We start from the raw sequence: 12,925 nt of genomic DNA, 5'->3' as shown, positions 1-12,925 counted from the left end.
TGGTGAGGCCCCAGCTTGCGGGCTTTGGGGAGTGTAGAGCCATCCTTTAATTACCATTGCTCCCAGGTCCATTCTGACCCGGAATGGTAGTACCTGTTAGGGTTCCAACTATGGGTTAAATAGAAACCGACTTGAAAACAACAAATATATTCTATTAAAAAATTTTTCTTCAAAATCTTTGGATTCGGCATTAAATAACCCGAAAAGGGTTGATATGCCGTAAAACAAAAACAGCCAACCCACCAACCAACCAACCCTTAACTGTTCCACATTTACTGACCGAAGAACTCTCATCCATTCAACGTGTCCATACCATGTTAATATCAAGACTGATATTCATCATTATTTGGATTATTTGGACTGCTACTCTCATCTTGACTGTTATTCTCCTGTTTTTTTTGATGATGTAACCTCTAACCTCCTTCACGTGTATCTTTTCAAACTCTGGAACCTTTCTGTCAAACTTGTTCTCAAGGACCCATGGCATAACGAATAATGTTCTGGGTAAAATTCAGCTGCAAGTAACACTTTTCTGGAGGTTTAAGGTTCAATTTTCATAGCGGGCGACACTCGAAATATAATTGCAAATTACTTAGGCTGATCAAACGGAAGCATGCTACCCCCCCCCCTCTCTTCGGGATTAAATAAAGGGTTTCATTCGAAATTCTATGCAAGCTCCTGAGTTTGAAAGATTCTAAAGTTCGACAAGATATACCTGAAGAAGGTCGTTGGTTACAATGACTGAAACCTGAAAATAACACTCAAGATGAGAACAATAGTCCAAATAAGTCTAATAATACGAATTAGCAATCCTGATTTTAAAAAATTCAGAAATTTCGGTATGTATATTTATTATAACTAAAAATAGTCATTCTTTATTAGGACTATAAACATTGTTTGAAAATATATCCTGCAATTAAAACGTGTTTTCTAGGAGGAGGGGATATTTTTGTTCGAATTCAGGTGTTGATTTTTGTAACTTTGCTATTTTTTGTTGACCTGTGGCTATGCAATCAAAATAAATTGACAAATAAACAAAACGTTTTTAAGAAATCATAGTCTACCTACACAAGATAACCAATTACCTATATTGTTATAACTAGGTTTCAAACTGAAGCAATTAAAAAAAAAAAAAAAAAATTTAATTGAATCCATTGTCTAAATTTATGGGATGAGAAGTTAGCTTTATATATATATTTGAATTGTTGTCCTCACCAGCATGAATATTTAAATTCTTCGGACTACTCTTCTCATCTTGAGTGCCATTTTCACAATGTTTTGATCGATGTAATCCCTGATTTTCTTTCGATGTATCTTGTCGAACTCTGGAATGTTTCTGTTGAACTCGGCGAATCTGGACGGAATTTTGAATAGAACCTTTTATTTACTTCACAGGGTTAGCATGCTGTCATTCCAGCAGCCATGACTGGATAGAGGTTCTAAATAATTTGCAATTGTATTTTTCGGTCGCCCAAACTGAGAATTGAACCTTCAACCTTTAGGAGAATATTGCAGTGTGTGCAAAGGAAAAATACAATTGCGAATTACTTAGGACCTCTATCTAATCATGGTTGATGGAACAAGAGTATGCTACCCCCATGAAGTAAATAAAGGGTTCCGTTTGAAATTTCGTCCAGATTCTCGAGTTCGACAAGATACACCTAAAGGTCAGAGGTTACATTGCCCGAAATGTTGTGAAAATGACACCCAAGATGAAAACGGTAGTCTGAAGGATGTAAATAACACAAATAACCAATCCTTATCTCAAAAATTCAGAAATTAATATTTCTATTCCTCCTAATGTGGCACACACCCTGGGTGGGTTTAGCAAAGCAGGAAGTTTCTGTGAAATATAGAATTCACAAGCTTGGTCATATGTGTATACCGTTCTGGTAAGGTTTTTAACATTTAATTTTTAACACGTCTCCATCCTCCCATATCGAGCAGTACCAGATACTTTGAAATAGTCACTCGTCTGCTACTGACCAGGCTCAATGTCACTTTGGTGATCTTGTAGGAACCGATGTGTTAATGTGGTTATGCCGTATATGTTTCTAGTTCTATCACGTTTTAACTGATGTAACTTCCTTTATTTTAACTTGATTGTTAACTAGCGGGGGTACCCGGCATTGCCCGGGTGTTTGTAGGTGTGTGTGGGGAGGGGGGGGTTACAAAAAAAAAAGTTTTGGTAAGTAGGTAGGATTGAACCCGGAATGTTGAGGCAAAGGTGGAAAAGAAAGTGTGAAAAAAACCCCTGACAACTTACTACTCGCCCATGAAGGGAGAGTAACTAAACAGAGTTCAAATTTAACGATTAAAAAGTGAACTTGATAGGTGCGCAATTTTAATGATCATGCCATAAAGTCCCACAGTGAACTTTTACTGCGGGGTAGTTATTTTGGTGTTGTTTCCCCACTTTTTGTTTTGCCAAAATGTTAGGAGGAAACCAGCTCCCCTTAAAGAGGAGAGGCCCATATGAATAAGCAATTGTCTGATATAAGGAGTTTTCCCCACATTGATCAAACGCCCATTGCTTTCTGGACGTTCTCAGCACTTCACTTCAGATCAGTTTCGCTTTTATCTGAAAAAGCCGAACGAACACGTGAGAAGCTGAAATAGCAAGAATTTTATAAAAATCAACATAAATAAATCTAGACGCGACGTGCATTCGCAAAACGTACATATTATGATCTAGGAGGTATATGAAGAGTTCTAAGACATAGTATCCCCCCCCCCTAGAAGCCCTGCGAAGAAGCCTTTCTTGGACATACAAAAATGCGTGCGCCGCATTTGCCTTTTATATATATAGATGGATCACCACTTCTCAGGGCCTGGAGTCACTCTATGATAAAGATTAATTCAATGGATTGTCAGTTGAACGATGAAGAATACTGAGAAGATTTACAATGATGAATGGATTGATTTGTGTGAGAAAAGTAAACCATTCTTAAGATGATAGAAATTGTGAAATCACTCCAGACAAGGTATGCAGCCACTTGGTGTAAGGAGCTAAAAAAAAAAAAAATCACTTCAATGTCAAAAAGTAGCCAACAATAAAATGTTATATGGATAGATGCCAAACCAAAAAACAATTCTTCCTCCTTTGTAAGAAACATGGTTCATGGAATGTGAGGACTAAAGGACAAAATAAGGGAAGCAAGAGTTACGAGGCTGTCGAAAGTAAAGCCAAGATTCCATTTCTATTCATAATTTTAGAATTAAAATGCAAACGAGAGATTGTACTTTTTTTTTTAAATTGGAGGTTACCATGTATCAAGGCCCAAAGACTACTCAAGGATAAGGGTTAAGCATTGGGTAGACTGAATCATAATGGAACTTGGGTAGAGCTAGATTATCTGAGAGGACGGCTCAATATGAATTTATTCAGATTGGATTTAAAGATGACCATGTTATAGTCAGTCTATGATATTGTATTCCACAGACGGACAGTTCTGCTCATGGAATTTTTTGTTTAGTTTTAGGCACGGATAGTGTGGGAAGTCGTTGACAGTTGTTGTAGATAACACTGTATTTTTTTGCAAATGTTTTTGCATTTCAATAGACATGTTAAGAAAGTGTCAGTAATTACATTTTTTTTCTGTTGAACAATTCTCATCATTGTGTGTGTACTTTTATTTCTAGTACATTTTATGGAAGCAGGTGCTATGGGGAGTGTAATAAATATTTAATAGATCTCTTTCACCAGTCTCATATCGTATATTTAAAGACTTAGCAATAAATATTGCCCATCCACTTCCTATCCAACCCATTGGAAATTAAAACCGATATTTAACCTGTTTAAAAGTGTGGGTGGTGTACTGCACAAACTACCAACAATGTTGATTTTTCAATGCAGATATTGCATCTCGTATTACAAGCACAAGTTACATCAGTAGGTCCGTCTCCACTTAGCCTTGTTGATAACTTTATTTCAACCTTGACCTTGAAAGTTGAGGTGACTAGTCTGCTGCTACTGCTTGTTTTTATTTTTTAATTTCTGAACACATAATTGTTGAAAAGTTAATTTGTTTTAATTTTTGGAAAGTAATTTTTGTTTTCATGGAATTGCCCCCCCCCCCCCCTCAACTTTTTTTTTGGGGGGTGGGGTTCTTAGACAGTGGTGGCCATTATTGTTATATGTGGTTTAAAGTTCATTTCACATACTGCCATGGGTTGGATGGCTTTAAGAAATTGATTTCCAAACTTAACTATCCCTGGCAGTTTTATCCTTCTTTCTAGTTCATCTTTATCACCCCTCCCCCCATGTTTTCCTTGGTCTTCCCCTGAACTTGCTACCTCAACTGTTCTACATCTAATAACCTAAGAACTCTCATCCGTTCTTTCAATGTAGTCATACCAACAATCTTTTTCTGAGGTAATCAGATTTAAGTCTGTCATTAAGACTCTCATTAAACATCCATGCTAAGAGTTGATGTGACTGAAATTTTGTATGAACCTTTACGATAAAGTGCAGCAAACTAAGTATTATGGTATTCGTTTGATGCACAGTTAAGTATTAGTCACCACAATACTGCATTTATTCTAAAAGTTTGGCATAAAGCACCCATTATAAGTCAACAGATTACAATTTTTGCCCGTTAAAAACTGGCAAAAAGTTTAGTTACTATACTTTCATAAGTTTGTATCTAGTTCTGCTTGTGTACTGAAGTTAATATTGAAAATCAATACATAAAATATATCTCCTTATAACATAACTCTCCCTTTTCTCTATGAACTCTTCTTGCCTATACCTCAGTTTCACTTTCATTCTCGCAAACAATGTCAGTTTGATTTAAGAAAGGTTTTAGTAACTAGTCCAATTTTTTTTTTAATCACTTAGCATTTACATCAGCAAAGCTAGTTTATATATATATAGTAAATTATGACAATAAAATTACAAATGAATAACATTGAGCATTATTATGAAATGTTTAAAAAAATAGTCATGAAAATTAAGCATTCAAAATAGATGCCCATATTATATGTGCATTATATGTAAATAGTCGTAGCACTCCTTCTGAAGCCAAACTTGGGTCTCTTTGGACTTGTAGGCCGGTGCCAAGTCCTGCTGCCACACCCAGGGTTTGCCAGCGACCACCTGATTGCACCAGGGGATCACCACACTTTTCAGCACATCCAGGTACACTTTGGTGTTGATTTTCAAGCTGACTTTGAAGATTTGAGGTGGCATGATGTGGCCCTCACTTGAAACCTCACCAAAGACTATAACTGTTATTTGTTGCAATCCAGCGATGCATTTTCATGGTGTTGGCAAAGTTCCTGTTGTCATAACTTGCATCGGTAGAGAGCATGAGTTGTACAACCTCACTCGTTGAACATTTATTATCGCTCTTGGGATTTGTACATAACTGGCCAACTAGTAGATGGTCTGCAACAAAAAAAAAGAAAAGAAAAAAAACATTTTTATCAAATGGAAATGGAATCTTGTCTTTTCTAGGGTGACATTTTTATCGTTCCATCAAGTATTTTAATGGAATGTGCTCTGATGAACTCATTGCACTTGTGCCCCCTCAATGTACATATCCCTGAGACAACCACTTAGCAACAAAATCACACCCCTTCCCTGTTGAAGACCCTAAATACCAGAAAGCTTTCTACTCTAATAGTTTCTTCCCTCAAACAGCTAGACTGTGGAATTCTCTTTGTGCTATCTGCTTTTCTGATTGTGCCGGTATGCAGAAGTTTAAATGTAACGTAAACCAAAATCTTAATTTATCCTCAGCATGGTCCCAATTAGTAGCCCCTTACATTCAAGTGGCAATATGCCTTGTTATAGGTGAACGTTAGTAAAAAAAAAAAAAAATTATTTTATTTTAAATGTGATTTCTTTCAAATTCTCTTTGTGCTGTGTTTCAGGAGTTCAAACATTGCTTGACTATCAATCTGACGACAATGCGAATCTGGTGTTACTCCTGTGAAAATGAAGTTTTGGTTGAACACAACAACCCGCCACTGCTGTAATTATCTTTTTTGTTTATTTATTTATAATAAATTAAAAAAGACTGTCAATAGGTCAATATTATAATTTGATCGTAAGATTTTGATAATGTAAACATGATTCACGACTTTTGTACCATCAACTTAGACGATTTAAACATTTAATTGCATTTTTATGGTTCATTGGCACGAAAACAACAACTTCCTCTCTAATTCATTGTGTTATTTAACGAAATATGTTTATTGAAAATAATGTTTCTATTTGCATGTATGGTAACCAACAGATTAAATGAGAGAAGTTACCCAGTAATGCACAGACAGGACGGCTCGACGGACAGTTCCCCTCAACGAAGTGCTTTTGAGGCTGAGGATTCAGAATCTGACATGGATGACGACACAATCAAACCCCGAGGTAACTAAGCAACTTTATTGATGTTAAAAAAAATCTTCTTTTTTTTTCTTTTTTTTTTTTTTTTTCTGCAAGAATTTCTTTATGAAAATCATACTCTTTTGGTTCCTATTTACTTGCCTTCCAACATGGGAGGGCGAAGTTAGAAACATGGTCTTTTTAATGTGAAGGGGGGGAAATCTCAATCTCCAAAAAAAAGGGGGACTCTGGATTGGAACTAAATAAAAATTTGCCTCTGTTTAGAAGGATTTCTCCTTTACTGAGAACAAAAAAGATGAAGTGTAGTATCAAAGCAGATACCATACTTTGCTCCTAGTCAAAAAGGCCAAGGAAAAGTTATGGTCAAAATAATAACCTATAATTTTTCTCCTGAACTTGAAATATCAAGCCAGCATTAGCAATGTAAGTAAAGGCATAGAACGTAGGTTTAAATAAGTGATTCTAAGACAGTTGTTAGTATCAGGGTTACGAAGTCAGAAAGTATAGGATTACAAAAATTCAGACTTATTTTAAATTCTTCTGATATTCACTAATAACCGGAATTTGAATCTGATTTTTCCTTAAACTTCAGACTCACAACTCTGAAGATATATATATATATATATATATATATATATATATCAATAAATAAATAAATATATATATATATACACACACCAATGTCAAAGCATCGTTAATTCACGGATCGCGCAGCAGTTGCCGATTAGCGTAATGGTTAGGAGCCTTGACTGTCGTACAGGTGGTTGGGTTTCAATCCTGGCTTGAAGTAGCTGCCTGTCTAGCCGCACTCATGAGCTGTGAAACAGCAAAACAGTACTGTATATGGATAAAAGTAAAGGACTAGTTGTTAAAACTGGAAAAGAAAAGGACAAGATATTCTAGTAAAAAATATAATGAATTTATAACTTAAAATATTGCAGCATTCATTTTTTAAAATTCAATTTATAACATTATATACTCAATTCTTAATGCTGCAATATTTTAAGTTATAAATTTGTCATGTTTTACTAGAATATATTGTCCTTTTCTTTTCCAGTTTTAACAACTAGTTCTTTACTTTTCTCTTTAATTCAGTCCAATCTTTTCTTGGTCATCTCATAACTCTCAGTGATAAATCTCGGTTGTCTGTGCATTAGTGTGTTTGTTTGTCTGCTAAAAACTTTTGATATCCACATTGAATTGGCTTGAACCAGGTACCATTTGAAAGAATGATCTCTTGGATACATATTGAAAAATTAGAAAAAAATCGTCAATTATTTCATGTAGAATGTTTTGCTTAAAGAAGGCGGTCAGATAAAAAAATCTTTGCTTCGATGCTGTTTGTTAATCGTGCATGTGCGAATGGTTGATTCGTTGTTTCATTTTAAAAAGCTAAATTTGCAACGTGATAACGTTGCTGTCATCTTGGTCTAATCAATAGTGTTCACTTACTAACTTAACTTTTGCAAGTTCACCCCCAGCACGTGGCATTTTTTTTTTTTTTCTTTTAATAACACTATAAGATATGGCACAATCACGTTGACACACCGGTTCTCGCCAGATCACCAAAGTTAAGCAACGTTGAGCCTGGCCAGTACCAGATGGGTGACCATTTGAGAAGGCTAGGTGCTGTATGTACCTTCTGGGAAGGTTGGGTGTGGGGCCAGCACCCCCACCCGTAAAAAAGAACTCCTCGCTACAAAAACATCTACAAAAGTTGTAGATGGTTTATGCCCCCCCCCCCCAGGGGCTCAAGAGCTATGGAATGGAATAAGATAATACCCAAGTTCTGTTTTTTTTTTTTTTCTTTTATTAAAATATCATATTTAACCATATTTTACAACCGAGCAACGCCGGGCGCATCCCTGCTAGTCTTTTTGAAAAGCAGAGTGTGTGACCTCTTCACTTTGGTTACCTGCATGCAATTTCTTTCCTCATCTTTCTATCACTCTTTGTTACACTGTGTACACCTGTTAGCATTGTCCTCCGATAACACCAATCAGTTATCGTTTAAAGGTCAAACGGCGCACACTTCATAACATCTCAAACGTTAGTTTCCTTTTAGTGATCTTTCTGATTGTTTACGTAACATGTCCGGATATGCTGACGATGATGCAGTTCGTATTTTGTTTTAAGTATCGGGTGGGGTTCAAATCTGTGCCAATCATATTCACTTGCTTTGTAATACCATTCAGAAAGGTTATGGGTAAAATAACAACGTGTGTTCAATGAATCGATCCTGCTAAGTATTGTTTGTTGGCATTACATAACCCAAAAAGGGGTTCACATGTCACAAAACAGACACACCCAACCAAATCGTACTGAGTTGATTTTGGTGACAATCGTTTTGAGAGCAATAAAACAATGAATACCTTCATATTTCTAAAGAAAAATGTTTTGGTTTTGTTTCTTGTAAATTTTGATTAGATTTTGTTATCTTATTTTTTATTAATTTGATATAATTGCCTTTTGTAGGTCTCACGGGTTTACAGAATTTGGGCAACACCTGTTATATGAATGCTGCTCTACAAGCATTGTCAAATTGGTAATCATTTCCCGTTTTTTTTTTCTTTTTCTTTTTTCTCATTTCCTTTTTCTTTTTTTTTTCCCATCTTTCTTTTTTTTTTTTTTTTATTCTATTATAAAATAAAACTGAACTAAAAATAATAAACACGTAGTATCATCATCATCATCATCATCATCTGTTAATTTTAACATGACTTTGAACATTTCTATACATTGCTTGAACAGCCTTCACCAACTCATTTTTCTCTAGTTTACATGAAGCCCACTAAATAACCTCATTTTAGAACCCTGGCAAAAACCTTTTTCTAGATAGATACACACTCTTCTTCTTACTTCTTTTGCATTTGTCTTGGCACGTACACACAGAAAACGAGACTGCATTTCATCTGTGCTTATCTCATCTATTTCTTACTCAATTATTCTCACTTTCAGGATCTGAACTATCGATTTTAAAACTCTGTGATTACTTTTATCTAGTGCTTTCTGTTCACTCATAAAACAATTCACAACTGTACCAAGTTTCCAGCCTTTCATATAACCTATTTTATGATTTTATTTGTCAAGTTTGTGATTATTATGGCTATGACAACAGCATATTCTTATCATTGTTTTGACTCGAGTATATATCTGATACAGTTAGACACAGTTAATCAACCGAGAACCACATCGCTCTAAATAAAAGCATGCAAGATATACACACTCGAATCAAAACAATGAACAGAATATGCTGTTGTGATATCCCTAGTGATCATCTACAGATTTGAATATTTCTGTAACAACATTGTAGATCCTCTAACCATACCCTTCATTTTACTCACAACTTCTCATACTCCCCCTTTTTTTTTCTTATAACCAGGCCAGCTACTACTTCAATAACTCCTAGATTTTCACAGTGTGCTACCAGATGAGGCTGCCTGAAGATACTGGCATCCTGACTTAAAATGCACTAAACATTGATGCTATTCTTTTTTTCTTTTGCTTTGCAAAACCTAATCATATTCTTCAAAAAAACAAAAACTTCAGTTTTCCTCTACAAAACAACCAAACCAAATGCTATAAGTATTTGAAGAATTTGAAACGTAAAAACTTTTTCCAAAATGACTGGATTTGACATTAAATAACCCCAAAACAGTTTATATGCTATAAAACAAAACAAATGTATATTTTCACAGTTCCGTGAAAAAGTATGGTAGTATAAAAATATTAAGTATACAGAAATGATTGTGTTTGATTCACGGGTGGAAAGATCAGGCTAATTGCTTCAAAAATATTGTTTTAATCCATGTTGATTTTAAAGCCAGTTGATCTATGAGGTGTATCAGGATCCTGATTATGAGAAAAAAAATGGCTGATCAATAACCTGTGATCATTATCGAGGGACGATATACAACTTTCACCCAAAAGCCTCCCCCCCTTCTATTTTTTTTTTTTTTTTTTGCTTTAGTTTTTTTTTTGTAATTTTTCAATGATTCACAAGAACATATGGTCAAACAAATTTATTATTGTTTGCTTTTTAGTCCTCCCTTGACTCGATTTTTCCTTGATTGTTCTGGATTTGTTCGACCTGACCGAAATCCGATGTTATCTCGACATTACCTGCGTCTTATCTCGGAGATTTGGCACAAGAAAAGGTTGGTTTTATTTATTTTAATTTAGTTTTAAAATAATTTTCAAAAGCTTGGGGAAGAGAATTTTTTAAATGATTTAAAAATTGCCGATTATCTGTGTGTGTATATATTTTTAGGCAGCATATTTTTTTTAAGCAAACATTGTTAAACATAACAAGATTTTCAGTGCTTATACATCTAAAAACACATGAAAATCGCATTTCCAAATAAAAATTCTTTATCCTTACGTATTGTGCAAAAATAAGTCTACCAAAATTAGAAAAACTTATCAAATAGAATTTTGATTAAGAATAAAATTTATTTTTATCATTTTTCTGAGTACGTTGGCCAGAGCGACAGCTAAGACAGAATACACTGAAACACATTGAAGCACAGAAATTAGGAACCCGTGATTTTTGGAAAATCTATAACAGTGTAGTAAATAATGGGCAGTCAACGATTCTCCCACTATCAAACAATCATGAGGTTTGCATGGCGACGAAGAAGGCTAACCGTCTTGCCAGTCGGTTTGCCTCTAACTCCACATTGGACCCAGCACACCATTCCCTCTTTGACTTTCCTTTGTGGACAGATGCCACACTAGATGATTTGAAAATCACCCCTTCTCAGGTGCATGGTATCATAAAAATCTAGACACCTCAAAAGCATGTGGACCCGATCTCATCCCAGCTGTGCTATTAAAAAAATGCTCCGCTGAGGTTGCTCCAGTTCTCTCTAAACTTTATAACAAATGCCTCAACAAATCTTGCTTTCCTGACTGCTGGAAAACTGCTTCCGTGGTACCAGTTTTCAAGAATCCTGGCGAAAGAACTGACCCATTAAATTATTGCTCCATTAGCCTTCTCTCGCTTTTCGTCAAAATATATATATATATATATATGTATATATTTTTCATTTTTTTTTTTTTTTACAAGGTGGTCACCACTTATCAAGGCCCGGAAGCCACTCAGAGATAAGGGTCATTGCATGTACAGTATGTTAGTGTGGAGATTTAATAAAGTGTCTACTTAAGGGGGCGGTTCATCAGGAATTTGTTTACGTTGAACTTGAAGACATCCAGGTTGTAGTCAGGTGGGAAGCAGGCAGACGGAACAGTTCCACAGGCGTGCAGTTCTAAAAAAGAAGCTTTGTTCATGGAATCTACGTTTTGATTTAGGCACAGATAAAGAGTGGGGAAAATTTTTGACAGTGGTTTCAGTTAGACGGGTGTTTTTCGTAAAAGATTGGCGAGGGGGGGACCAGAGATTGGAGCTCAGACGAGCACCTGCCATGGAAATAATGATAAAACAAAGATAAGCTTGCAATGTCTCTTCTGTGGGAAAGATGTTGCAGGGAAGAGAAAAGGGCATCCCCCACAAAGTATATTTTGTACTCTCTCAAGGCAGAATAGGCTGTTTTTAGCAGCTCCTGCCCAGATATGGCAGCAGTATTCCATCCTTGGACGTACTTGGCGTTTATAGAGATAGAGAATTGCATCAGTAGTGAGATATCTTCTGGAGCGGTAGAAGGATCCCACCATCTTTCCAGCAACCTTGGTGTTCGTGTTCCATTTTAGATCAGGAGTAATGGTCAAGCCCAAAAGCTTGTCAAAACATGGGGCTTCTCCTAGACTAGAGCCATCCATTTCAATTGATGCCAGATGGGGATCAGAGCGTTGATGATGTAAAGATAGATGCATTAAAGGTAACCAGCCACCTCTTCCTCCACTGAATCACGTGCTCGAGATCAGAGGATAGAGAATCAGAGAGAACTTTGCCATTTACAGTCTTTGATGTGTTGCCATAGATGGTCGTGTCATCAGCATAGATGTCAACGAATGATTTAAGTATGTGTTAAGGGAGGTCATTGATGTAGCTCAGGAAGAGAGTTGGGCCCAGGATGGACCCCTGAGGGACTCCAGCATTAATACTGTAGGCCTCTGATTTTTGTCCAGCGACCACTACTCTTATGAGCCTATCAGAGAAAAATGATTTAATGATTGAGAAAACATTTTCAGTTATACCGTAGCTGGAAATCTTCTGAAGTAGGCCTTTATGCCATACCTTATCGAAGGCATTTGATATGTCAAGAGCAATTGCCCTAGAAAGGAAGCCTTTGCAAAGAGATTCACTAATCCTGTGGGATATAACCATTAGCACATCTGCGGTAGATCTTGCAGAACAGAAACCATATTGCGTGTCACTAAGAAGGTTATTTCTGTTGAGGTGGCTGACTATTTCTCCATTTAAATGACACACAGGAGACTTATTGGTCTGTACTGAGAGGGAGATGACTTATCACCTGAATTCTTAAATACAGAGCATACTGATGAGGTTTTCCAGGGTGTTGGAAAGCACTTCTCGTTAAGGCAACACTTAAACAGTTTTGTAAGTATGGAAGCAAGTTCTGGTTGAAGCTTTTTTAACACTATAATTGGGATGCCGTC

At 36.0% G+C, this 12,925-nt stretch overlaps 1 protein-coding gene across 4 annotated transcripts in view; it reads left to right on the top strand.

Annotated features, from left to right (window-relative positions):
* The window catches only part of LOC145254771 (ubiquitin carboxyl-terminal hydrolase 20-like), a 123,968-nt gene that overhangs the window by 76,995 nt on the left and 34,048 nt on the right, over positions 1 to 12,925 (top strand). For 3 of the 4 annotated variants that reach the window (XM_080113539.1, XM_080113541.1, XM_080113542.1), the window contains 4 exons: positions 5,878 to 5,978; positions 6,243 to 6,370; positions 8,822 to 8,891; positions 10,390 to 10,503. In XM_080113539.1, the coding sequence (XP_079969665.1) occupies positions 5,878 to 5,978; positions 6,243 to 6,370; positions 8,822 to 8,891; positions 10,390 to 10,503 (413 nt within the window). Of the gene's footprint in view, positions 1 to 1,771; positions 1,893 to 5,877; positions 5,979 to 6,242; positions 6,371 to 8,821; positions 8,892 to 10,389; positions 10,504 to 12,925 lie in introns of those variants that run through there. The other variant, XM_080113543.1, reaches the window with a different exon arrangement.

Source organism: Euprymna scolopes, chromosome 30, assembly GCF_053919585.1.
Source record: "Euprymna scolopes isolate OS-2025 chromosome 30, ASM5391958v1, whole genome shotgun sequence".
NCBI lineage: Eukaryota > Metazoa > Mollusca > Cephalopoda > Sepiida > Sepiolidae > Euprymna > Euprymna scolopes.
The sequence above is the reverse complement of the archived record's forward strand: the minus strand, read 5'-3'. Positions and strand labels throughout refer to the sequence as shown.